The sequence below is a fragment of the Hibiscus syriacus genome, unplaced genomic scaffold, assembly GCF_006381635.1.
Source record: "Hibiscus syriacus cultivar Baekdansim isolate YM2019G1 unplaced genomic scaffold, ASM638163v2 tig00111358_pilon, whole genome shotgun sequence".
NCBI lineage: Eukaryota > Viridiplantae > Streptophyta > Magnoliopsida > Malvales > Malvaceae > Hibiscus > Hibiscus syriacus.
Genome location: NW_024063070.1, coordinates 722,961 through 750,506, shown reverse-complemented (window position 1 = coordinate 750,506; position 27,546 = coordinate 722,961). Strand labels below are relative to the sequence as shown.

General features: G+C 36.2%; 3 protein-coding genes and 1 pseudogene across 5 annotated transcripts; all 4 read left to right on the top strand.

Moving 5' to 3' along the window:
- On the top strand, positions 1-4,919 carry LOC120159372 (VAMP-like protein YKT61). The gene is made up of 6 exons (XM_039169971.1): positions 1-285; positions 674-771; positions 3,127-3,231; positions 3,388-3,453; positions 4,312-4,398; positions 4,627-4,919. The coding sequence occupies exons 1-6, from the start codon at positions 93-95 to the stop codon at positions 4,675-4,677; spliced, it is 600 nt and encodes a 199-aa protein (XP_039025902.1). The 5' UTR covers positions 1-92; the 3' UTR covers positions 4,678-4,919.
- Positions 4,461-24,517, top strand: LOC120159371 (calmodulin-binding protein 60 E-like). 3 transcript variants are annotated; one of them, XM_039169968.1, is made up of 7 exons: positions 20,579-20,803; positions 21,416-21,491; positions 22,131-22,189; positions 22,438-22,931; positions 23,033-23,193; positions 23,293-23,496; positions 23,602-24,516. In XM_039169968.1, the coding sequence occupies exons 1-7, from the start codon at positions 20,706-20,708 to the stop codon at positions 24,343-24,345; spliced, it is 1,836 nt and encodes a 611-aa protein (XP_039025899.1). In that variant the 5' UTR covers positions 20,579-20,705; the 3' UTR covers positions 24,346-24,516. The 3 variants fall into 3 exon arrangements, with proteins under 3 accessions (XP_039025901.1, XP_039025899.1, XP_039025900.1); XM_039169969.1 differs by lacking the exon at positions 21,416-21,491 and having other exon boundaries at positions 20,636-20,803; XM_039169970.1 differs by lacking the exons at positions 20,579-20,803; positions 21,416-21,491; positions 22,131-22,189 and adding an exon at positions 4,461-4,466 and having other exon boundaries at positions 22,383-22,931; positions 23,602-24,517.
- Positions 17,391-19,561, top strand: LOC120159373. Its single transcript, XM_039169972.1, has 3 exons — positions 17,391-17,695; positions 18,870-18,893; positions 19,050-19,561. The coding sequence occupies exons 1-3, from the start codon at positions 17,500-17,502 to the stop codon at positions 19,349-19,351; spliced, it is 522 nt and encodes a 173-aa protein (XP_039025903.1). The 5' UTR covers positions 17,391-17,499; the 3' UTR covers positions 19,352-19,561.
- A 155-nt stretch (positions 24,518-24,672) lies between the features above and the next one.
- On the top strand, positions 24,673-26,489 carry LOC120159360 (annotated as a pseudogene).
- The last annotated feature ends 1,057 nt before the right edge of the window (positions 26,490-27,546 follow it).

Sequence of the window (27,546 nt, the reverse complement as noted above, 5' to 3'; positions counted from 1 at the left end):
CGCCGAGGGAGAAAAGGAAGAACTTAGAATTCATTATTTTATTAATTTTATTTTTTGTTTTGGGGGAATTTGGGAGAGAAAGTGAAAAAAAGATGAAGATCACGGCGTTAGTGGTGTTGAAGTGCAATCCGGAAGGATCCGATCCGATTATACTAGCCAACGCAACCGATGTGAGCCGTTTCGGTTACTTCCAAAGGTCAAGCGTCAGGGAGTTTATCGTCTTCGTTTCTCGAACTGTAGCTAAACGTACCCCTCACGGTCAGCGTCAGTCCGTCCAGCACGAAGGTTGGTCATTTCAGTTCAACCTTATTTATCTTTCTTGATTTAGGGTTAGAAGGATAGTATTTTCTTTGTTGGTGACTGATATCTGTTCAATTCGATTATTAACACTGTGTTTAGATCTTTTTTCTTCTATCTTGTATTAGCTTGTTAATAATTTTTTGATCTGTTCCAAAACGAGATTTAATAGCAAAAGGAAAGCATAATTCGAATGCTTTTCTAACGACTAATGAAGATTTGACCTTAAAATTATGGCTGATATTTTCTATATTTGTTGATTTCGTTTCTCTTTGAGGTTTTAGTGTATGATTTGGTTGATTCTGATGAGACTGGGAAATTATGATCGTATTTTATTCTAAAGACTCTATTTTGTTGTTTGGTGATATTAATGTAGAGTACAAGGTTCATGCTTACAACAGAAATGGACTGTGTGCCTTGGGATTTATGGATGATCATTATCCTGTTCGAAGTGCTTTTTCGCTTCTCAACCAGGTAAAAGAAACTAAGATCTCCATTTTAGCTGTTCCATTATTTCCTTGCAACCAAGTAAACAAAATTTTAGCTCTATGTCTTAGTTCTTGTAGCTGATCCCGAATATATGAAGGCTAAGGCTTGTTTGGTTGCTTGGTATGGATGTTTGTAACACCCTAGACTTGTACGACACAAAGTCGACCGATTTAAGGTGTTACACGGAACCACCGAAGTAGCTAAACAACTTTAAACTTAATTTCTCATGCTTTAAAACAACCATAAAATAAACTGAAATATAATAAAAATCTTTTCACGGAGGAGTTCCAAAATAAAATATTTACACTTCAAAAATATTACAGGCCAACTTGATTGGATCTACAACTTAACTGGACAATAATGTTTACAAATATACATGCTCAATAAAAACACTGAGACGTACATATGATCTGCACTGGACTACTCTGGACCTTGGTCTATCTACTGCTTCTCAACCGTTTGATCTACTAACCTGCCCACGAAAACATTCGAAGGCTGAGCTAACAAGGTCAACGCCACACTAACGGCTAAAACATACTAACTGTAATTTACTGAAAGGCTTAAACATTCAAGTCTACTGGTATAAGGTCTACTGCTATTTGTTCTACTAACTGTTTTGTTCTATTATCTGTTCTATTCTACTAGCCCACTTCTTGAGTGTTGCACCTTGCGCCCAAGCTAGTATGCTTTAAAATTGCTTTAGTGAGTATTCTCGAATAATCACTCTCTACGCTATGGTAGACATCATGGTGCGGCTGAGGGTTCTGTATCTCGGAGCTCACACACCCCTCTAGTCTACCTTGGATATGGCCCCCAGAATTCTCTGCATCGAAAACCATACCCCTGACTAACCCACCCTTTCTTCTAATGAGTGTTAAGGCCTTTGCAAACATAGTTAGTCAGAAGGGCCTCGGCCCTACCTTAGGATATCCAGACTGAATCTATACTGTCGACTCTGCTAGTTTTTCTAAAGGAACTCGAGTGTCCTTATTGTTTCCCAAGCATTCAAACAAGGCTAGTTTTATTCCTCCTAACTTTAACTTGTTTCTACGTTGAAATTAACATTAATGTTCTCAATTGTAGTCTTATCTGAAGAATTACTTAAGTGTTGGGGTACCTCGAGTCTAAAATGCTCAAAAACTTCCTTTACTGCTCAAAATAGATTGAAAGTATCGATACTCATGCTAAAGTTTCAATACTCTATATAAGTATCGATACTTTAAAACATTATGTTCTGCCCAGTTTCGAAACTTTCCAAGAGTTTCGAAACTATGACTCAAAGTTTCGATACTCTTGCCCAGAAACTCACGAATCTGCCCAAAACGAAGAACAAGTATTGATACTATCCTTATAGTATCGATACTCTACCTGCAAAAGTTATAAAACAAGTACTAGAAAACTCTATTTCTCAATCCCAAAGACCTTAGTGAGATCCCCAAACATGCTTAAAGTTTTATGTGAATACAAAGAGCATAAATAAGGCTTTATTTATACCATGCTTATAACATTAAATGAATAATCTACCATGGAAATTGCTGAAATTGCTAAACATGCTTTAAACTTAACTTTCTAACCATCTTAACTTTCAATGATCTACGCTTGGTATGAGAAAGCTATAAGTGTGTTACCTTACTGCCTTGGTTGCTAAAACACTTCTTGAATCAACTACCATCCTACCTTCAAGAAAAACTCATTTTGAAAACTAATTCTAAAACTTACAAAATGGAGCTTAAAACAAAGCTTGAAGGATGGAGAGAAACATTCTTACCTTGGCTACAACAACTAAACTTGAATCCTTACAACTTTGCACTTAAGAAAGAAAGAAGAAGAGAGAAAATGATGAAGAAGAAGAGATGAGTGTTTGGTGAGAAAAATGGTGGGGTGGTTCATGTATAAGATATAAAAAGGGGAGGGTTTTCATCTTTTAGTTTTAGCCATGGGCAAACTACATTATTAGTCCCCCAACTTCTAAATCATAAAACTCTTATCACTTAACCACAATTCCCTTGGGCCTCAACTCAAACCCACTAACACTTAACTTAGTCCAACTAATTTATAAAGTCTTTTGGGCTCAACTTTGGGTCTCAGGTTGACCCGAACTACTAATCTGGGATTCGGGATGTTACAATGTTATTGTTAGTGTTATATATAGATGGACTAGTCGAGGAAGATAGTGTGCATGTGCAATGTCTTAAGATTGTAAGATGATTTCAAGTGTCTGGGTCACATATTATCGCATTTGACATGAGTATGCTTTTTACCGTTCTTTGCTTTGATTGTGAAAATTTTCTGTTAGTTTATATCTTCCTTTGATAAATTCCAAATGATGATGTTTGCCAGGTGTTAGATGAATATCAGAAAAATTTTGGGGAGTCATGGAGAAATGCTCAAGCGGATGACACTCAACCTTGGCCATATTTGAATGATGCTTTGAACAAATTTCAGGTATCTGTTTTTTTCTTTATGCTTGTCTGCTGTAGTTCTAATGTGATATGTGAATTGTACTTTTCAAATCATATCAGAGCCTACCTAAAGAATATTAGTTGGAGATTTAGAGAAGTTGTTTTGAAAATCCTTTTATAACCCTCTTTCTACATTCAGGACCCTGCAGAGGCAGATAAATTATTGAAAATTCAGAGGGAGTTGGATGAAACTAAAATCATCCTTGTAAGTATTTTCTGTTGATGCATAGATTAGTGATCTTTTATGTATTCTTTTTAGCTTTCAGATATCATAGCATGGAATCTTCACCTTGGAATATCATTGCGTTGACAGTTTATACTTGTATTGACTGTTTGTTTGTCTAACATGCAAAATACACTTTAGATCAAAATTTTTTTTGCTTTGATGTTGTGACAAATGATGACAATTATAGAAAGATTTGTTTGTACATAGCAAACTAATTAAGGTCATCGTGGATGTTGCATAATTGGTTTTGTGCATTTTTGGTTTACAATTTGCAATATTGCAATTTCTTACTCTGTTATTAAGGGAACCAAATTGGGTTGTTGATGTTATAACCTATATTCATTTGAGGAAAGAAAACTGTTGGTGGAAATTGAAGTTTAGGCCATAACAGCTGCTAAATGGCTATTTAGATAAGAATAAAAGGTCCATGGTTATTTTCAATTGAAGTATATTTAAGTTCCATTCTTTGCAAGTGGTTGTTTCTAATTAGTTCACATTTCCAACTATTGCTAATGATCTGAAACATTTCCAAAATACAGAACCTGCAGCCGATTGTTTTCTTGTTTGATATGTTTGGCACGTCATCAATTAATGAGAGTACCATATGTTCATTTTCTATCTATTTTCTCAACAAGAGGATTTTAAAGGAAAACATTGTTTATCAAATGGCTAAAAAGCAGCCTATGCCACATCTTCGTAATCCATAATTTTCTGTGTACTATTGCTGTTAAACATGCAACTTGAATTGTTGATGAAATAATTACTATGTTTTTGTTAGCACGTGACTGATAATTAATTCTTCTTACACACATTGAAATGATCATTTAATCGATGCAGCACAAAACTATTGATAGTGTGCTTGCACGAGGTGAGAAGCTGGACAGTTTGGTTGAGAAGAGTTCAGACCTGAGTGCTGCATCTCAGGTACATGTGCAACACTTAACACAATCACCAATTTGCATATCCATCAAATTCTGCTTTTCAAGACCCGTGTTTTTTTCCTATTTACCATTTTCCCCCTTTTTGTAGTTTTCCATTGCAGTGTCAGTTTAACCCCTCATCCCTTTTCTTTCTGTTTTAGCAATTTTTTACCATCTTCACTACACTTTATGTTGTTGGTAACACTGAACATAATTCTGGTTATTGAAACAGATGTTCTACAAGCAGGCTAAGAAAACCAATCAATGTTGTACCATACTGTAGACTTCATTGAGAAAGCAAGATATGGAATTCACTTGTGTTAGGCTCTAAAGCAGATGACTGTAATTTGTTTATATATGGTTTATCAAAGATTTGTTGGTTGTGAGAATTCCCTTTCTTTTGGATGAAAAGTTGGGGGGAAAACAAATAGTCTTGCCACTGGCGGTGTATGACATAGTAGATCATATTTCTTGTTTTTGTGGATATAACATAATAATTTGTGTTGTGGCTTGTTTTGCGCTGAATCCTTATTTATGGCTGAGGTTGGGTGTTGGGTACGCACTATATAAGGAAAAGTTTGCTCTATTTTGGCCAACAGCTCGGACTGAGCTGTGCCCATGCCTGTGGATTGACCGACAAAATTACTCGAGTCTTTCCCTTTTCCTTATTTTTACCATGAAGTGATTATCGAAGAACCATGAGAAACACAGGATATCACACTCGTCTTTGTATGTAAAATTCATAAATATAAAATATATGTTCTTTAATAGTAGCTGTGTTTCCTGTATTTTTTGTATACCCTACACAATTGGATATTTGTTTATGGGTACGTTTTATATCATAAATAATGCGACAAATAGTATTATTTGACTAGTTTCATTATTTTCATTTACCAGAGCTTAAAAGTCAAAACCGACAGCACCTTAACCGAGAGACGGATTCCATAGAAATTTTGCAACATTGTTGGCATCGATAACACTTTTGGCGGTGAATCTACATCATCCTTCTAGATTAAAATATTGAAAAATTGCTACCCAAAACCACCAGTTTAAAATATTGAAAAATAATTACAGTTTGTCTCTTTTGATTATCTCATTCAAAATATTTCATTAAAAAAATTTAAAAATAACAACACTGATATTTTCTTTCCAGCATCGTACGTTTTATTCTTTTACACCTATAAAAAATAAATCTTTCAATCATTTTTAAGGACAATTTTATTATTTTCTTGGTCAAATATGTCTTAAAATTATGTGTATAACCAAGATGAGACAGAAATTATGGGATAAAGAGAGTATTAAATTTATTTATTTTATGTGAGCATTTAATTTTTTAATTAAAATATGTGTCCAATATTTTACTATATTGATCGTTTTAAGATTAAATCATTAATATCATTAAAGGTATATTATTTAACACGTAGTTTAATATTTAATTATCCTTTATTTTTTTAAAATTAGTGGGTTCTTTTGGCTATAAATTTTTTTGTCTTCTATTTTTATTTTTTAGAAAATAATTTTATTTTTAGTTTAAATCATAAAATATGTTTGGTTAATATAAATGAAAACTTGAATTCAAAAATAAAATAATGGAAATATATTTTGTATCTATTTTTTAAATATAGATGAATAAATAGTTATTAAATAATTGAACTAAAATATAATTATTAAAAATTCATTACATAAAAATTTAACATGTGAGTTATGCAAATATAAAATAATAAAGTTTATATAGCACAAAAAATATTTTATTTTATAATAAGATTAATGTATATTATATACCAATTAAATAAAAAAATAAACAAAAAATATTATTCTAAATATGAGAACACAAAAGTGTCATTAAAATTGTCGTAACCGTCTTTCGGGTGAGCCCGGAGTTGGGCTTCGACTTAGGAAAAGGAATTGGAGTTGCCACCGATCTTTTATCTTAGAAAAAATAGGTAGATCGGATACCTTATTTCTTACATGATCTGCGTCTTACCAAAGATGTGTCGGATTCGGGAGTCGGTTACAGTCAATGAAGGATTTGACGTATCCAGCTGCCATCCTTCTAAGGGTTCTCTTATCGGTTTCGGTGACTTCTTCTGGATAACTCCGATGTTTAATATACTGCAGAATGTCGTAGTACCGAGGTTTAATATCTTTCACCTCTTCAATTTGGTAGCAATGAGCAGGGTACTCATACGACTGCATGTTAATTGGCATCATTTCAGATTCCCCGCCAGCCTTGAATGCGGCTGCCAAGGTAGCTAAAGCGTCAGCCATTTGATTTTCTTCCCTAGGCACGTAGTGGAAGGTGACTTCATTGGATTCTTCGACCAGATTCAGTACTAGTTTTCGGTACTCTAACAGCTTTACATCCTTGGTTTCCCACTCTCCGCGGAGCTGATAGATTACTAATGCTGAATCTCCGTATATTCGCAAGGTCTTTATACTTTGCCCCAACGCAACTCGGATTACCAAAACACATGCTTCGTACTCCGCTATGTTATTGGTGCAATCGAAGTTAAGTCTGCTAGTAAATGGGTAGTGACTCCCTTCTGGGGAAATTAGGATTGCCCCCGATGCCATGTCCTAATGCATTTGACGCACCATCGAAATGCATTTTCCAGGAACTGTCCGTTGAAGTCCCTACTTCTTCTAAGGATATAGCCATCAATTCTTCGTCTGGGAAGTAAAAGTCCAAAGGCTTGCAACTCTCATTGGTACTACTTGCCAAGAACTCTGATATGACACTCCCTTTGACTGCTTTCTGGCTCACGTACTCGATGTCAAATTCAGATAAGAGCATCTACCATCGGGCTAACCTTCCAGATAGAGCAGATACACCCATCATGTACTTAAGGGGATCTAACTTGGAAATCAACCAAGTGGTATGATACAACATGTATTGTCGGAGTCTTCTTGTAGCCCAGACTAAAGCACATGAAACCTTCTCGATAGGAGAATATCTGACCTCGCAATCGGTGAACTTCTTGCTTAAATAGTATATGGCTCTTTTCTTCTTCCCGAATTCATCATGTTGTCCTAGGACACATCCCATGGAGTTCTCGAATATGGAGAGATACAAGAATAAAGGTTTTCCCGGAATAGGGGATATCAGGATAGGAGAGTGAGACAAATACTTCTTTACTTTCTCGAATGCAATCTGACATTTTTCATCCCATGTTCCTGGATTATTCTTTCGGAGAAGACGGAAGATTGGGTCACACTTATCGGTTAACTGAGATATGAACCGAGCTATGTAATTCAGTCTACCTAGAAAACCTCGGACCTCTTTTTGCGTTTGAGGTGGAGGTAGATTCTGGATAGCCTTAACTTTGTCAAGATCAACCTCAATGCCTTTTCTACTTACCACGAAGCCTAACAATTTCCCGAATATCACCCCGAAGGTACACTTACTAGGGTTCAGTCGTAGCTGGAACTTCCTCAACCTCTGGAAGAGTTTCCTTAGATTCTCGACATGTTCATTCTCGGTTTGTGCCTTGACAATCATGTCGTCGACATAAACTTATATCTCTTTGTGTATCATGTCGTGGAACAGGGTCACCATAGCTCTTTGATATGTTTCCCCAACATTCTTTAGTCTGAAAGGCATCACCTTATAGCAGAAGGTTCCCCACATTATGACGAACGTGGTTTTCTCTATGTCTTCGGGATACATCTTGATCTGGTTATATCCCAAAAATCCATCCATGAATGAGAAGAAAGCGTTCCCGGCTGTATTGTCTACTAGCGTGTCAATGTGAGGTAAGGGAAAGTTGTCTTTAGGGCTCGCATTGTTAAGATCACGGTAATCGACGCACATGCGAACCTTCCCGTCCTTTTTCAGAACTGGCACTATGTTGGCCACCCACTCCGGATACTTGGCCACTTGAAGAAAACCGACATCAAATTGCTTCTTGACTTCTTCTTTGATCTTGAGGAGCATTTCTGGTCGCATCCTTCTCAGTTTCTGTTGCACGGGTTTGCATTCTGGCTTAATTGGCAGTTTATGAACTACCATATCTATGCCTAGTCTCGGCATGTCCTGATACGACCAGGCGAACACATCTCTATACTCATGAAGTAAGACTATCAGGTTTTATCTTGCTTCAGCCGATAGAGTTGTGCCGATTTTAACCTCCTTCCTGCCATCTTCAGTACCCAGATTCAAGATTTCGATTATCTCTTCATGTGGTAGTATTTGTTTTTCCTCTCTTTCTACCATTCTCAACAATTCGATAGGCAAGTTACACTCATCTTCAGTGTCGCATTCATCAAATTCCCCGAGGAAAATGGCTGATTCAAAATCCACTTTCAGATCAAGATCATTAGTGCCTACATTATCGTTATCTAGGGTCCTGAAGGAACAAATAAGGTATGGGTGTGTGAGAGGAAATATCCCACACGAAATAGTCAAAGAATTAAATTTGAAAGAGGAATGAAAATGAAGTGCTGAAATGAAGAAAATAGATAATGAATTCAAAAAGAAATAAAAGAAAATTTGTTTGCCATTGATATAGAAAAGAAATGCATCCTTCATTGAAATTAAACCAAATGTTTATTCACCCTTACAAAAGATCACCTATTGCCCCGGGTATAGGCAAAGAGGGATAGTTCGAATATTACTCTGAAAGATTCTTGTAAACCACAGGTAATTCTTCCACCGACCAGCTGCTAGGCACGAACCCAGATGGCAGAGGGCATATCCCGGATCTATCTCTGTTTTCAACATCTTCTGTGGTTATGGCATTGATGCTCAAATCTTCTAGAGCCGCTTCTAACTCGGATTTGGTGGTTTTAAACACATACCCACCTGACTTGAATGTCTTGTAAAGAGACGGGAATATCATAGGTTCCCGTTGAGGTTCACCTTCAGTTAACCTGGCTAGTGTTCTTTCACGGTTCTTCTGAACTTCCTTCCTCTTTTCATGGTAACTGGACTGAAAATCGAGCCAAAACTGATCTAACTTCAAAACAGGAAGGACTGGATTGATCCTTCCTTGTAGTAACTTCCCAAACCCCCTTCCAATTTTAGCACCTCGGCCTAAGGTTTGCTTGATCTCCATCTTTGCGCATGCGGAGAGTCGACGCCTTGGGATATTCTTTCCTTCTGCCACGAATGTGGCATTCACAAATTCTAAGGAGCGGAACGAGCACTCTACCACTTTCTCATCCACCTCGATGTATGGGGCCTTCGTGGTTACGTTTGCCACGATATCCTCCTCAGCACTGATAATTACCAAGGCCCCGTCAATAACAAATTTGACTTTTTGATACAGCGTGGAGGGTACTGCACCTGCTTGATGAATCCACGGCCTTCCCAAAAGACAGCTATAGGACGGCATGATATCCATCACAAGGAACTCGACGTCATAGGTGGCAGGTCCGATGGTCAACGGTACCTCGATCTTGCCAATAACCTCTCTTTTGGTCCCATCAAATGCTCGGACCACGTTCTGACAGACTCTCATATGAGAGATATCTATTGGCAGCCTCTTCAATGTCACTAAAGGCATCACGTTCAGGGCTGAGCCATTATCGATCAATAAACTCGGTAAGGCATGCCCCTTACAATATGTAGTGATGTTTAATGCCTTAGTTTGGCCTCTTCCTCCGGATGGAATCTCATCATCTGAGAATGAGATGAGATTATCATCTTGAATATTGTTTACCAGTCGATCCATCTTGCCAACTGGTATGTTTTGTGGCACGAACGTTTGATTAAGGACTTTCAGCAATGCTTCTCGGTGTGTCTCTGAGTTCAAAAATAACGCTAGCATTGAAGTACGTGTAGGTAAGTTGTGGAGCTGTTCTACAATGTTGTACTCACTGTGCTTTAAGATCTTGAGGAACTCTTTAGCTTCTTCTTCCTTTATGGGTTCGTTGACAGCTAACACATCTTCTTTGAATGGCTCAAGTGGTCTTTGTCCCACTTTGCCATCACATCCTTTAAAAGCACTCACTTGGCATTCGTACTTCCATGGCACTTGTCGATTGTCCATGTATTGAAAAGGCTGAGGTGTTGTGATCACCACCCTGGCTTGTGTTGTTGTTGTTGTTGTCTTTGCTTTAGGGGTAATTATCAGAGGACCACCCCTGCCGTACCTCTTATCGGATGATTCTTCGGTAGTGCAAACATCTTCTTTCGAAGGATCTTGAATTTCCTCGTAAAATTCCAGCTCTTTTCGGTCCATCATGAGCTGGACTAACGATATGAACTCTGGGCATTCTTGCACATTATGCCCCTTTTATTGTGGTAACAACAATAGTCACCATCTCCTATCCTTGTTGTCCGTGAATGGGGTGTAAGAAGCCCCACCTTTACTATTTGGCTCCATACCCAAGCCAAAGGAGCTTTAACCTCCGAAACATAAGTTTTGACTCTCTTGCCATTCTCTGTGGTGATTGCATTGATCCCAGTCTCTGGATGGTTAGAAAAGGGATTCTGGGCGACGTTCAGTGCTCCGGAGTTGAAATGGATCCAATTCTTGTTTCGCATTCGTTGTACTAGTCTCTTAAATGCGAGACAGTTTTCAATTGAATACCCCTGCACACCTCCATGATATTCACAGTGGGCGTTCTCGTCAAACCATTTTGGATATGGGGGCTTTATCAGATCTATTGGGTAGGGTGATACTGCGTGAGTGTCAAAGAGTTGTTGATATAACTCTTTATATGTCATGGGATCGAACTGCTCCCTTTCCCTTTCCCTCCTTGGTTCTCTCTAAGATTGGTTAGAAGTACCAGATGGTACAACTATAGTTGTTTTTGAACTTGAGATCGTAACACCTTTGCTAGCGTTGTAGGTGTTGACATTGTTGATCTCACGGTCCTTGTTCTTCATGGGAGGCTTTCTACTAGAATCACCTCCCTCAATCTTTCCTTGTTTTATGGCCAGTTCAACCATCTCACCAGCCATGACTAAATCTGAGAAACTTTCCGACGTGATTGCTACCAAATGCCCGAAGTAAGGTGCCTTCAGGGTCTGTACAAATAGCTTTCTAGTTTCCTTTTCATTCAAGGGTGGATGAACTTGCATAGATAAATCCCTCCACCTTTGTGCGTACTGTCGGAAACTCTCGTTATTCTTCTTCTCTAGGCTCTGCAGCATAACTCGGTCTGGTCTCATATCATTGATATGCTTGTACTGCTCTAAGAAAGACTTGGCTAAGTCTCTCCACGTCTTGATATGAGTTCGGCTAAGCTGGTTGTACCACCGGATAGGCTCTCCTGAAAGCAATGGATCAAGAGTTGGTCATTTCCCCCGTACCCTGTCATCTTCCGACAGAACATAGTGATATGGATTGAAGGGCAGCTGTTCCCGTCGAACTTCTCAAACTCAGAAACCTTGAATTTTGGTGGAAGCACCAAATCGGGAACCAAACTTAGTTTCATTGCATCCACACCATAATAATCATGGTCTCCTTGGACCATCTTCATTTAGTCTTCTAACATCTTGATCTTCTCTTCCATCTTCTTTGCCTTATCCTCATCGTCAAAATCCGGAAAGGGTAGTCGTCCGGATGACTGTCAGGTTTTACCGCAGAAGTCTGTAAATTTGCCACTGATACAGCTTTCCCTATGGTGGCAGATGAGTCGTCTTGCAGTCCGAGTAAAGTATGGGATGAGACAACCACTTGTGGGGTCGGTGGTATGGTTATCCCCTCAGATGCACCTTCTCCGGATGCATTTGTCTGTTGTTGTAAACCAGATAACTTAGCCACGATCTGGTCGACTAAGGACTCCGTGCTTTTCTTAATGGACTCCATGGTACGATGACTGTTCTGGGCCATTTTGTCCTCCAATTCTTTCTGCAGTCTTGCCATGTTCTCCTCAATCTTCTCGATTCTGGCATCCATTTGTTTCTTTTTTGCACGAGTGTTGTGAGGGTGATACGTATCAAATGCTTGTGGTGGTAAGCTTGGTGTCTGAGACATGTTCTGTTAGTTAATAAGAATGTAAAAACATGGAAAATATAAAATAAAAACAAACATGAAATATAAAATGCAATAAATGCAATGCATGATGTATGCAATTTGGAGGCATTGATCCATAAAAGTGTTCATTATTATAAATAATCCTTATTCAAACAAAAATGTTTTATCTTTTAAGAGACATAAAAACAAATTAAAGGTACATTCGGACTAAATCCTCTAGACCCCTAATGGCTTCCAGTAGGTTGACAAGTCTTCTGCCTTCATCTATCACTGGTTGAATGCCTTGTCAAACCACTCCTGCTTCCCTTGCCAGGCCGTGAAGATGACGAGCCGCCTTCTGTACTTGTTCCAGGAAATCTCGGATGGTTGCGTCTCTGGCCCTTACCTTTCGTTGTGCTTGCTCCCAACGGAAAAGCCATTGTAAACCTCCATCAAAGGGCACTATCTGAAGCTCGTTCGCTTGCCTTTTGAACCCATCTACAACAACTTCTAACTCAGCTATTGTCTTGCCATCCTTTTCATGTTGTTTCTCTAAGTCAGCCACTCGGATTCTCAAGCGTTGGTTCTGATGTTGACTATCTGCCAAGCGCCTCTGAGCAGTCTTCAGCTGTTCCTTCCAAGCTCTTTCATTAGGTCCCTCGAACTTCCTTTTTAGACTGTGAGCTTCGTCTTTCCAGTATTCAGAAGTTACTTTTAACTTGGAGTTATCCTTGACTTTATCTTGATATCCTTTTCTTAAGTATTCGAGCTCAAAACGGACTCTTTTCTGTTCTCTTTCCAGTTTGTCTGCTCTATCTTTATGAGAGTCGGCATCGAGCTTCCATTGATAACGTTCAACTTCGAGTTCCTTAACCCTTTATTTCAGCTGTTATTCACAGCTTCAAACTTTGCTTTGGCTATCTCAAGTCCGAAAGGGACAGGCCTGAGATGTTCTTCCATAGTCCGAGTGTCTTCACAGTCTGGCACCGGGACGTTATCATTCTTTCTCAATCTTCTCCACCCCCACATAATCCGGAGTAAGCATGTCTCTTGCCAGACCCTTAGTCCTAAACCCATTACAGGCTTGTGTGGACTAAGTTAAACTCGAGAGGACACATTCCCTTATGCCCCTACGGAGAATAAATTCACACGAAGGCATAAGGTATATGAATCCTGAAGGCTACTTGCTAGGCCCATACGGTGAATAAATTCACACGAAGGCGTCGCTTTCACCCCCACTTAAAACGGGTTTGGAGCTCAGGTTTAGAGCCTTAAGTGAAAAAAACTTTGAAGGCTGAAATCATGAGAAAACGATTAGTACAACTATTTACTCGAAAATATAATCAAAAGTAAGTAAAAAGGATCGAAATATTACCTCAAAAATTTAAACTTCCCTTTTCGTTAAAAGACAACTGGAAATTACCTTAACCTGACTCACTTACCTGTGTCCCCAGCGGAGTCGCCAAGCTGTCGTAACCATCTTTCGGGTGGGCCCGAAGTTGGGCTTCGACTTAGGAAAAGGAATTGGAGTCGCCACCGATCTTTTATCTTAGAACAAATAGGTAGATCGGATACCTTATTTCTTACTTGATCTGCGTCTTACCAAAGATGTGTCAGATTCGGGAGTCGGTTACAGTCAAGGAAGGGTTATCACCCTTGAACTGCCCTTTCGGTACTACGTAATTTCCAGTTGTCATTAAGTAAGAAAATTATAAGTTTAACTTAAAAGGTAAAATAACAATCAAAATTACTTACCTTAGACTGATTTGAAAATTCCCTTAAAAGGCCAAGAAACATGTTAGACAAAAAAGTACTAAAAACAAATAAAATAAGGAAAACAAAATAAAGGAAATCAAAAATGAGATAGAGTAAAAATAAAGTAAATAGAATACCTAGAATAAAATAAAACCAGGACAAACATAAAGGAAACATAACGAAAATAATAATAATGATGTATGTATTATGGACAAACGAATAAGAAGAAACCAAACAATAATAATACGATATAGTTTTTTTTTTATAAAAAATATGATAAAATACGTATACATATAATATTAAAGAAAACAATAGAAAATATGTGTACATATATATAATTAAAATATTTTTTAAAAAAACTAATAAAACTAAAGGATGAAACGTCTATATATATATATATATATATATATATATATATGATAATTTGTAGACAAAAATAAAAAGTCATAAAATAAGAAAGAAAGAAATAAATAAAATAAGAAATACATGTATATATATAAAGTAATAATAATAAAAAAATAACGGTTATAACAAAATTAATAAAAAACAAAATAATAGTAACGGGACTAAATTGAAAGAAAATCACGATTGAAGGTCGAATTCAAAAGAAAATTGGATTTAAACATCGGATTTGGGGGTTAAAATTGAAGTTTTCAAAACAGGAGGGTCAAAAAGCGCGGTTTACCCTCTCTACAAATAGAAACACGCGGATCCCCTCATGATGGGTCGGGTCAATACGCGGGTCTAACGGGCCAACTATAAAGGCCAACAAAAATTTTTAACTTTCATTTCTTCTCTTTTTCAAAATAAAAACGCCCCTCCCCCTACATATTTTCTCTCGGTTGTTCATCAAATCGAAGAACACACCGTCGTGGGGGTTCATGGGAACCCAGGTTCCGGCGACTCCTCCGCCTCGCCGCCGCCGTTGATCGGTGGCGGCCGTCGTTCATCGGCGACCAAACACGAAAAGGTAGGCTTTTTTTTAAAGCTATTCTTGCCCTCGACCCAAATCTTAAACCGGTTTTTTGAAATAGTCCTGGGGGGGGGTAGATCTGAGATCAAAGTCTCGATCCCTCCCCTAAAAGTTCATCGGCCAAAACAGTTTTCTTTGGTATTTTTCGAATGAAGAACAACAAAACAACAAGCATGCAAGCCTCAAAACGAAAATGGTATAGACTTTACCTTCTGTTACTTTCGAGAATCTTATAAAATGTTTCGGTTTCAACCCGATATTGCTCGAAGTTTTTGTGTAATTTGTGTTGTGTATTTCGTATGAGAAATCGTCTTCACAAATGGATGATTACATGTGTTATTTATAATACGAAAAAAAAATCCTATTTTAGTATCATATTTTGAGCTAGGATTCTAATGCTAGTTGGTTTGTTGATGTGTTGGTGATGACCGAGATCTCTGCGCCGAATGATACGGGTTGGTGGCGTGTAGCGTGGGTGACCTGGGTTGCTTGGAGATGCGGTGCTGGTGAGAGAGAAGCTACTAGGGTTTGGCTTGGAATGGGCCAGCTTGGACCTTGTTTGGGCCACTGTTGGGCCGTTTTATTTGATTTTGGGGCTTGTAAAAATGTAAATAAAGTTAATAATATTATATATATAATTATACAATATAGTTTGTAATATTATATAATAATATAATAATATTAATAACAAAAGACGAATTTGAGTGTCTTCAAAAATAAAAATATATATATTTCATGATATTTAAGACCTTCAATTTTTTTTTCAAAAAAAAATTAGTGTAACTCTTGATTTTTTTTGGCACTCAATGTGACCTTTAAACTAAGAAAATAATATTTAATCTTTTGACCAACAACATCAAACTGTCACCACGTTTACGTGATAATTCACAAAGCTTACATGGTATTCTACAATGTTAACGTGACAGTTCACGATATTGTTGTGGCAATATATGATGGATGATGGTGTAATAGATGGATTTAATTGATTTTTTACTAAGTTAAAGATACTAATTGATTTTTTTAAGAAAGTTTGATGACTTATTTAATTTTAAAAATTAATGTATTAATTAAGTTTAAAATATAAATAATTATTAAGATATTCAATACATTAAATATAAAAATACTACAAAATTAGATCATTAAAAAAAATCACTTTAAGGATGACATTGAATGTAAAAAACATTAAGGGATCATATTAATTTTTTTGTAAAAGTTTGAGGGTTTTAGATACCATTAAATCAACAAGTTGTTGTTAGAATAATTTGAACTTGTGTAAGTTAAGTTAAAAAACTAGATTTCAGGTTTTCCTATTTTTTAAAATTTTAAAACATATTTTAATGAATATATTCCAAACATATTAATTTTTCATAAAATCGTTTTCCAATTCTATCACTAAACAAGTTTTCTTCAATGTTTTTTAAGAAAATAAAAATAAAAAATAACTAATATTTTTTAGAACCAAACCAAGACTTAAAAATTCTTAATTTTTCCATTTTTTTTAATTTTAAGTTTTAAAAGATCTTCAAATTACTAAAATCCTCTAAATAATTAGACATTTAGGTAACATAATTTATAAATTTGATTCAAAGCAGTATTGACTTTCGAATTAATAGAGGTAAGTGATGGTAACAAGATAAGATCTATAAAAAAACACAATAAAACACGGGTGAAGACATATAAGATTATTCAGTGATGGAGCCATAACTCGTGAAAGTAGACATATATCTATTATAAATTTCGAATTTTCTTCAATTATTTATTTATTTTAGTGATGATATCTATCCTGAAATTTTTTATGCTCACCCTAAAATTTAAGTTTTCTTTTATTAGTTACTTATTTTACGGATGATGCTCACCCTGAAATTTTATTTGTACTCATTCCATTTTAAAATTTTATGTTGTTAACATACGTGTGTCTATCCTAAAAAATATTTCTGGATCCACTATTATATTATTTCCGTAGAAAGAAAATGACAAATGAGTACCAGACATATGATCATAACTCATAAAAACAATGAAGATGAAGTTCAATAAAGAAGAGGGTGCATTGATAATCAATTTGAAGATTGAATGAATGATTTTCGTTTTAACAATGAATTTTATCCTACTACGCTAAATGAATGAATGATATTAACAAAAAGAAGAAAAATAATTAATTAATTAATTAATAGTAAAGTCTAATTATAATTTTTTAATAAAAAGTCTTTTTAATAAAGAATTGAATTACGTGTCATGCATTCTAAAAATGATAATTAGAACAAAACTTCCGTTTTAATAAGAAATTAAACAGAAAAGAACTAAACACACTATGTTTTTTCAATTGAACCTAAAGGAAAAGGGAAAAATGAAAAATGAGAGTTGAAGTAAACAGTAGGTTCTTATATTGATAGCGATCAATCAAATTCATCGGCTGCCTGCCCTAAATCCCGAGAGTGTTGCACAAAACCCAAACTAAACAGACAGAGATTGAAACATGCCACGGCGATCATCAGGGACAACGATGAGGGCATGTCTAGTGATATTTGCACTAGTTTCAGCATTGGGAGTATGTGGACCTGCTCTTTATTCCAGGTTCAACACGACTCTCACATTCCTTGATTCCAAATCCTCTTGTCCTCCTTGCATCTGTGATTGCCCCCCTCCTCTTTCCCTTCTCAAGATTGCCCCTGGTAGGTATTCTTGCCTTTTCGATTATTATTATTATTGTTAATCAAATTTCTTTCCTTTTCTGATTCTGGGTTCTCCTCAGAATTTGATTTGGATAATTTAAGCTATGCCCATTTGTTGGATTTGAGGTTTTGATCTGCTTTCGTTGCTACTTTTGAGCTCTGGAAATATCGTGTTCAGTAGCTTTTACGGAAGTTGCGATTGTATTTGCCACTTTCATTCTATGTCAAAATTCCTGTTATTTTTTATTTGAGATTTTGATCTGTTGCTGCTGCTGCTAATCTTGAAGGCATCAGTTCTATTGGATACATGCAACTGATGTAACAAACTAAGACTAAATTTGAATTTCAATTCAGATTTGTGCTTGTTTAATCATATGTTCAGTCGAGGAATTTAAAAGAACTTGTTTTTTTGTTGTCATCGGGAACTAATTACAGAACCCCTCTGCTCTGTCTCAGCTTTGTATCCCTCCCTTCTTCCCCCATGTGATAACCTTTCTGGATTTAGGCTATAAGATTTCACAGTCTTAAAGAACCATTATCTCTTTTTCCTAGTGACTTTGATCTTCTTCACTCTAGGAAAGTAGGTATAAAACACTTTATTGGGCTTTTCTTCGAGGGGACGACTGTTGTGATTTCACAGTATTTCACACTTTGTCTAGCTGTGTTATCGAGTCTGTGTAGAATGAAACAGGATAACATATATTTTTTGTGAATGATGTAAATTGATTATAATTCAGCTAATTTCTTTGATTATTTGTGGTGCTTTTGCACCATCGATCTTGCTTGTTAAATCAAGCATCCATCATATTAATAAATCTGGCGTTGATCATGAAACAGTACTTTTATTCCGGTTGCTTGTACTCTTCATAAACTACGTTGATACAAAATAACAAGCACAGAGTGAAAACTGTCAAACTTCTATACATTACATGAACTTATATTTTTTCCTTCTTTCGCACCTGATGTTCTGCATCCAGACATTACCTTGTAGATGTGAGCAGAATCTGCTGCTCATTGCGCTCTTGGTTTCGATATTTCTTGTGGGTCCTGCTAGTAATCATTGTAGTGATTGTAATTTTTTTGTAAAATGTTTTCATGCGTCTTGTCCTCTAAACTTTTTGTTATCTCTGTGAATTACTCACATGGTTTTTGTGCTTTTGTTGTTCTTTTGCAGGGTTGCCCAATCTCTCTGTCACAGGTTAGAGTTTATTCTTTCAACTCAAATCAATTGGTGTTCAAGACCTATGCTTTATACTGGTCATTTTATATATATATATATATATCAAACCATTTCCCTCCCTACTTCCTATCGGTAACAATTATGTATTCAAAGATATGATTAATGGTGATACAGATTGTGGAAGCAATGACCCTGATCTGAAGCAAGAGATGGAGAAGCGATTTGTGGATCTTCTGACTGAAGAGTTGAAGTTGCAGGAGGCCGTCGCCAAAGAGCATGCTCACCGTATGAACATCACCTTTGGTGAAGCAAAAAGATTGGCTTCCCAGTATCAAAGGGAGGCAGAAAAGTGCATTGATGCCACAGAAACCTGTGAGGGAGCCAGAGAATGGGCCGAGGCGTTGCTGATAAAGGAGAGGAAAATTACGACGATATGGGAACAAAGAGCTCGACAAATGGGTTGGGAAGGTGAATGACTGTTTATATAAATCATTTGAATATCCTAGACTCTAGAATTCAAAGCTTCCCTTCACCCACCGCGATATTTTTCGAAGCAGGCAAGCGAAATTGCTTGAACCTCGAGTAGTCTTGTCAGGGAAAAATGCCCCCCACTCACCCTTCCTCCATTTGTAATTGCCTTAACTCCTTTTATAAGTATCTAAACAATTTTCACCTCTAATTTTTTAATACTAGAGTGTGCAATTTCTTCACTTGAAGCAAAAATTATAGAACATGTTCTATTCTCTTTTTTGTGCAAAATTAAGTTTAAAAGTACTTTACTGTACTAAAGTTTGGTTAGTTTTATAAATGTCTTCGCACAAAATCCTGAAGTCCAACAGTGTTTACTGTAACACTAGGACTGCCATATTCAATAGTTTCCCAGCAAACAAAACTTGCAGTAAATAAAGGGATCAACCCAAGGATTTTGGGTCACGGTCGCATCTGTTAGAAATTTTAATATTAATTTAAATATTTTTCTTGTATTTTCTATTGTTGATATAATTTTACGTCTCTAAAATTTTGTAATTTTGTATCTATCATTTTTAATATAATGCTTTAAGTTCGCATTATCTAGTATAAAATCTTGCGTTGTCCTGAAGTGAACACCCACTGCCCTAAAAATATAATCCTTTTTCCCACTTCTATCTTGAAAGGCATCCACCGACACCAGAGGAGATGCTTTTGAACATTAGAAAATTGAAATGTCTCAATTTCTTCATCAATATAATGAATTTTACCCAAAAATATAGTATTTGACAAGGTTGAATTTTACCTCCAATGGTATGATTCTACGTATCAGAACAAATGGAGTAAAGAAAGGAGTATGGATTCTGTCAAAATCTGGAGCATTTTATCATTTTCTGACCCTCCAAACAAACAAAATAATCATGGCAGATCAACCATTGACTTGAACGAAAGACAAAGAAGCACATGCGTGGCATTTGAGTTAAAAAGACAATGGGATGCCCAACAAACGCGGTTTCAAAACTTTTCCACGTTCATGCATCCAGTCGCAATACACAGCAGTGTTCTTCTTCAATTATATTTTCATTATAAAAAACCCTTTCATTTCATTATAATATTCATCACTAGACATAGCTACAATTAAATATTACAAATCCAGATCTACCCAAATAACATTGTCCCATTACCGATCTTCCTGGGTTTTTTTTTGCACCGTCAAGATCTATAATAATTGTGATTAACTTTCTTTTTAAATAATAAAATTGGGTCTTATCTTTGGACCTTGGTTTAGGAACCTCAAAAAAGTTTCCTCTTTGAATCTTCTTGGGATATTTAGAATTATCTTGGGTTCTTTTCTTTTTCTTAATGGAAAACTCAAGGAACAAGCGAGGGCATGAGGAAGGTATTGAAGATGAAGGCTATCTTACTGAAACGAAGAAACCAAAGTTACCCGCTTTGGCAAGGTACTTGTTCAAGTTGATGGCTGCTTTTTCTCTTACTTAGATGCTAATTTCTAAGTTTTGATTTTTCATTAAGTGCATGTTGGTGAATTGGTGGATTAGTAGGTGTTTGTTAGAGTTTCTAAGCGATCAAATATGATCGATATGCATGAGTTCTTGAATTATTTTCGTTGACTTTATGCATATCAACTGTTTACTTGAATGTTTGAAGTTTAAACGTGATATTTATCAGATATAATAATAAAAAAACTTGTACAAAAAACTTGACCTTTTGATTCAGCAACTTCAATAGATCACAAAGCTAAGGAGATGGCTATGTCAAGAATGGTAATTATATATATTTGAGTTGCAAAACCAGTGACTTGTGAATGCAATGTGTTCATTCTCGTCCCGCAGAAAACATAGGGCAAAATCTTTAGGATTGATTTAGGTTTTGCCAATTATTGATTTTTTTTATAGGTTTCTTTAATTTCACAGTTCAATATCATGTAAATGAACAGCTTCTGTTGAATGTAATTAACTCGCTTAACATGGTTTATATAAACATATGCGACCTGCAAGTCCATTGCTGTTGATATATGAGTTGATAGTGTCCATATATGTATGCTTATGCAGTGTAATTGTGGAAGCTCTGAAGGTGGATAGTATGCAAAGACTTTGCTCATCTTTGGAACCTATGTTACGCAGAATTGTGAGTCAAATCTTTCTTTCATAGTTTTGTGACTTTGTCTCTGTTCTCAAGAAGAAAATTGGAGAAAAAACTTTTGTTGCTTTCAACTTTTCTTTTTCTCGACACATATTGAACATAAGTATCTGGTTATCGTTCTCAATAAATATGAGTAAACTTAGACAAAGTTAAGAAAACCCGTATTTGACACTGACCTCCGAGTCCGAATAACATTGGAGAATCCAGTTCTGAGCAACCATGGCTGCAGCTTTTGTAGAATTCTTGATAATAAGCTCTATTTTTTTTATAATTTTACTATATTATATATTTAGTGCCGACTTTATAGGGCTTTATAGGTCCCCAAAAGGCAGAAATTAGGTTAATATGATCTATTTTTACCAAAGCATTTATTACCTCAAGAGTTTGAATTCTGTATTCTTCTGTAAATATAGTCCAAAAACTGTGTTAATGGCAATTAGGTTGGAGCAACCGTGAGAAGTTAAAGTTATGCTCTATATATCATAGACATTCATTTGATTTGTCACATTGGCTGGTTTCTTGATGATATATATATATATATATATATACATACATATCTGCTTTCAAATGTGTTCTATCATTAGTAATCTTCCACTGATTCTACATTTTGAATGAATTACACAGGTCAGTGAAGAAGTGGAGCGGGCTTTGACAAGAATAGGGAATGGTCAACTGACTGCGAGGTTTGCTCTTCTACACCCAACATTTGGACGTTTTACTATAATTTTCTCTTTTATTCTCTTTCATATACATCATGTTCATAAAAAGGTAGCGGTACTCTTTGTTTTTCCGGAAATATCCATGTTCAAATATGGAAGAGTGCGATCTTTCAAATATTTTGAAATGTTTTTCTTCAAAAAAGGCATTCTATATAAGATCTGACACTCAGGTCTGTAAGCTGATTCTGATAACAACATTTATCATGTGACAGGAGTTCACCACCGAGACTACAAAATGCAGATGGAAGAAATCTGCAGCTTCATTTCAGAACAAGAATGCCACCTCACCTATTCACAGGAGGGAAGGTTGAGGGTGAGCAAGGGACTTCCATCCATGTCATCTTACTTGATGTGATCTCAGGGACTGTGGTTCAAACCGGATTAGAATCATCACTCAAACTCAATGTTGTGGTGCTTGAAGGTGACTTCAATGAGGAAGCTGATGAAGATTGGACTAAAGAACAGTTTGAGAGCTATGAAGTTAAAGAACGCGAGGGGAAACGGCCGCTTTTGACCGGGGAACTACAAGTGACCCTCAAGGAAGGAGTTGGAACTCTAGGAGATCTTACTTTCACTGATAATTCGAGCTGGATTAGGAGTAGAAAATTCAGGCTCGGTTTGAAGGTTGCTCCCGGATATTACGAAGAAATTCGTGTTCGAGAAGCTAAAACCGAGGCTTTTGCTGTTAAAGATCACAGAGGAGAATGTGAGCTTCCAACTACAAATAACTTTATGCAGCTTCTGCATTTGGCTTGAATCCTTCTGCAGTTGTTTTTATTGTTTGCTTGCATTATTGTTTACTTGCAGTGTACAAAAAACATTATCCACCTGCTTTGCATGATGAAGTTTGGAGATTGGACAGAATAGCCAAAGACGGAGCATTACATAAGAAGTTGTTGAAAGCTGATATCATAACAGTTGAAGATTTCCTTCGACTTCTTGTTCGGGATTCGCAAAAATTACGAAATGTAAGTGATATCCCTTTCAACCAGATCTCTCTTATCCGTTCTGGAGCATCATCAGATAGCCCCGTTTTGACCCCTACATTCTTTGATATCCTGATGTAGATCCTGGGAAGTGGAATGTCAAATAGAATGTGGGAGAACACAGTGGAGCATGCTAAGACCTGTGTCCTGGGAGGGAAGCTTTATGTTTACTACACTGATCAAACACACAGCGCAGGTGTTGTTTTCAATCACATTTATGAACTCAGAGGTCTTATTGCTGATGGGCAGTTCCTGTCTTTGGAATCACTTAACCACAATCAAAAGGTTAGATTTTCTTCTGTTTGCAGTCGCTGCAGAAACGAGAAAACCGGAAAATAAACTCCCCCAACAAGAATAATATGACTAATTGACATGGAATTTTGCCTGCAGCTTTTTGTTGATTCCCTGGTGAAGAGAGCGTATGAAAATTGGCATCAAGTTATAGAATACGACGACAAGGTTCTCAAAACCCTTGCAAGTACAAAGGGAGCCAACCCGTCGACAGCACCAGTAATCGAGAACAATTACAATGCAGATTACTACACTACAAATTCTCAGAAGGGTAGGCAGCAGTATATAACCTCAGAGCAAGCTCCACAGTGCCAGAATAATAATAATACCCACCAAGCAGTCCATCAGTTGATTGAATTTCCCTTTGGAAGGTCTGATCAGAATGCAGTAATGATGATGAATAATCAGAAAGCACTGTTACCTAGCATTACCACAAATAACATGCCGATTGGAGGAAACCTGACAGCAGCCGGTGGGTCAGGTTTTGCAGGAGATTGGTCTCAGCCGAGAAGCGGGCACGGATTTGAAGATTTCTTTGCTGATGAAATCCGGCTTAGGAGTACGGAAATGTTAGCGACTGATGACATGCAAAGGCTGCTGAAGACTTTTGGTGTAGGTGTTGGCATGGGAGCTAGTTTTGATCATTCAGACGAGTCTTCTTATACATACACCATCCCTTATGATCATCAAATGGACCACCCTTATCCTTATGCTCAGGAACGTGGCAAAGGATCGGGGAAGGCGGTTGTCGGGTGGCTTAAGTTGAAAGCGGCTTTAAGGTGGGGAATATTCGTACGAAAGAGAGCTGCAGAAAGAAGAGCTCAGCTGGTTGAGCTTGATTGACTCATCTGATGCTTAAAAAGACTTATTTTAACATCATTATCTTTTAGCTGGTTAACAAATGATTGGTGCCTCAACGATCATTAACCTTCGTTGGCAACATTGTTGAATGATTCCGAGTTCCGTTATCTTTGCCAGTATTTGATAGGGCATTATTCATCAGAGAGCTGATTATGACAAGTCAAAATTTCTGTATATGAAATGTGATTCTCTTTGCTCCAGATGTGTACTATTGTCATATGCGTTTAACACTTGATAATAGTTTGATTCGTTTTATTCTTAGATAATGTGACGCAACTTTATTTTTGTAATGACTCAGCTTATCCAAAGATGATCCATAAGGGGGCTGATGCTTCCATTTATTTCAAGCAGAAAGAAATGGATCAACAGAAAATAAACTACATAAAAAGAGGATACATATTCATGCCTTTTCACCGTCTTTTATCTGAGGATTGTAGCAACGGCTTTTTGGGTGGTCTCAGAACCAGGTTCACGTCTTGACTTGAATTGTATGATGGAGTGTCCCCGACCTTTCTAAATAAGGTAAAGTCGGATACCTTAAATTATCATTTTACCGATTTGCATTTTACCAGAAAATTGTTAGGTTAGAGAATTGATTACAAACGAGAAAAGATGAGCACCCTCGTATTGCCCTTTTGATACCAACACGATTATCAGTTGTCTTAATCGCGAAATTTAAAATTTAGGCAAAAACTTAAAAGATCGATCCGAGTTTCTTGCCTTTGAAGGAATTTCGAGATTAAAGAGTTCCTTAAAAAATTTAAATTAATATTTAATTTAAAGAAATAAAGTTTTACATAAAAGAATCAGTGCACCAATTTTACTAAAAAATTAAATTAAAAGGAACCAGTAAATTAAACAATTCATCATGGGTCAAATTGTATTAAAATTAAACCTTAGGGGGTAAAATTAGAAATTAAGGGACTAGATTGAACTATTGGGAAACTAGGGGTTAAAGAAAAATGATTTACCCCAAAACCCGTGTTACCTCACTTACAAAAACCCAGACTTTATTTTTTAAGAGTAAAGTATATAAATAATCTCCAAACTTTTAGATATATTACATTATGATCATCTAACTTTTTAAAATTTACAACATAAACATCAAACTTTTATTCGGTAAGGTCTCTACTGTCATCTTTTGTTAATTAAGGCTGACGTGGCATTTTACCTCCGTCAACTCTTCTTCTTTTCTTCAACAAAAAGTTAATCAAATTCAAAAACTCAAGCAATATATATAGTGAGCAAAAAAACAGTAGTTACAAACCCATCGTCTTCTTCGATTTGCTCCACACGTTTTTCGATACCCCAGCTTACGTGGCGCCGGAAGTTTCAGGTCGGAAAGGATACGACGAGGCCAAAGTCGATATCTGGTCCTGTGGGGTAATTTTATTTGTTTTAATGGCGGGTTATTTACCATTCAACGATCACAACGTCATGGTCATGTATAAGAAAATTTACAGAGGCGAGTTCAAGTGTCTGAGATAGTTTCATCTGAGTTAGTCCGGCTACTCATGAAACTACTCGATACTAACCCGGAAACCCGTATAACAATCCTAGAAATCATGAAGAATCGTTGGCTTAGAAAGGGTTTTAAACACATCAAATTCTACGTTGAAGATGATAAATTTTTTAGCGTTGAAGAAACCGACGATGACATCGGAGCATATTCAACAGACCATTCATCGATGTCCGAGTCCAAAACTGAGGTCGAAACCAGGCTGAGAATCGGTCCATTGCTGAGGCCGGTGAGTTTAAACGCATTCGATATCATTTAATTCTCCCTGGGTTTCAATTTATCCGGGTTGTTCAAGGAAGGAGGTGAAGGTTCAAGGTTCGTGACCGGTGCTCCAGTATGGAAGATTATATTGAAACTGGAAGAGATAGAGAAGGTGGTATGTTTTACGGTGAGAAATAAGGATTATAGATTGAGTTTGGAGGGTTCAAGAGAAGGTGTTAAAGGGACATTGCTGATCGCGGCTGAGATATTCGAGTTAACATCATCATCAATTGTCATCGAAGAAGACGATGGGTTTGTGATCTACAATGTTTTTGCTCACTATATTATGTATAAATTGCTTGAGTTTTTGTATTTGATTAAATTTTTGTTGAAGAAGATGAGTTGATGAAGGTGAGTTGACGGAGGTAATGTGCCATGTCATCCCTAACTAACGAAAGGTAAGGATAGGAGTTTTACTGAAAAACGAACTAAAAGTTTAAAAGTTTAAAAGTTTAATGACTCTATTGCAATATTTAAAAGTTGAATGATCAAAATGCAAGTAGCCTAAACATTGGGTTAGATTGATGTACCTATTCATAATACAAAATAATATAAAATAAAAATACATGTAAATAAAAAATAATATTCTTGGACAAATAAATTTGAAAAAAAAAGTGTAAGTAAAAGTAGTAAAACATGTAGTAGATGATGTAAGTGTGTAAGAAAGTACCAAAACAAATAGTGGAGAATTTTTTGGAAGTGTTAAAAATAATTGAAAAATGAATTTAAAAATTAAAATATTAAAAAAATTCACAATCAAAGTAAGAAGCAAAGATGGCAACTGGAGGAAGCATAGTTTCAAAGTGTAAGTAAAAGTAGTAAAGCATGTAGTAGATGATGTAGGTGTGTAAGAAAGTACTAAAGCAAATAGTAGAGAATTTGTTTGGAAGTGTTAAAAATAATTGAAAAAAATGAATTTAAAAATCAAAATATTTTTAAAAAAATCCACAACCAAAGTAAGAAGTAAAAAAGACAATGGGAGGAAGCAAAGAAACTTTAGTGTCAAAGTGTAAACCTTTCATCTTCATCTTCTCCACATTTTCAAGAGATAAGTTCTTCAAAAAAAATTATTTTTTTCTCCACCATTTTAAGAGATCAATTTCCCCCCTTTTATTCTAACTTCAAGTCTTGTTCGTGGTTCATCTTAACACAACATTGAAGTGAAACAAGTAAGTTATATTATTATTACTTTGTTTATTATTTAGTTTAAAAATTAAATTTATCTTATTAGTTGAATTTAGGATTATTAAGGATTGTTATGAAATTATTATATCTTTTGGTGTTAGTTATAAATTTATTTTATTTGTTTAAAAATATATAAAGAAGGTCCAATTGGTTGTTAAGTCTTTCTATCAAATTGGTTTATTTGCAAGTATAAGAAAAAAAATGCCACATTCAAAAAG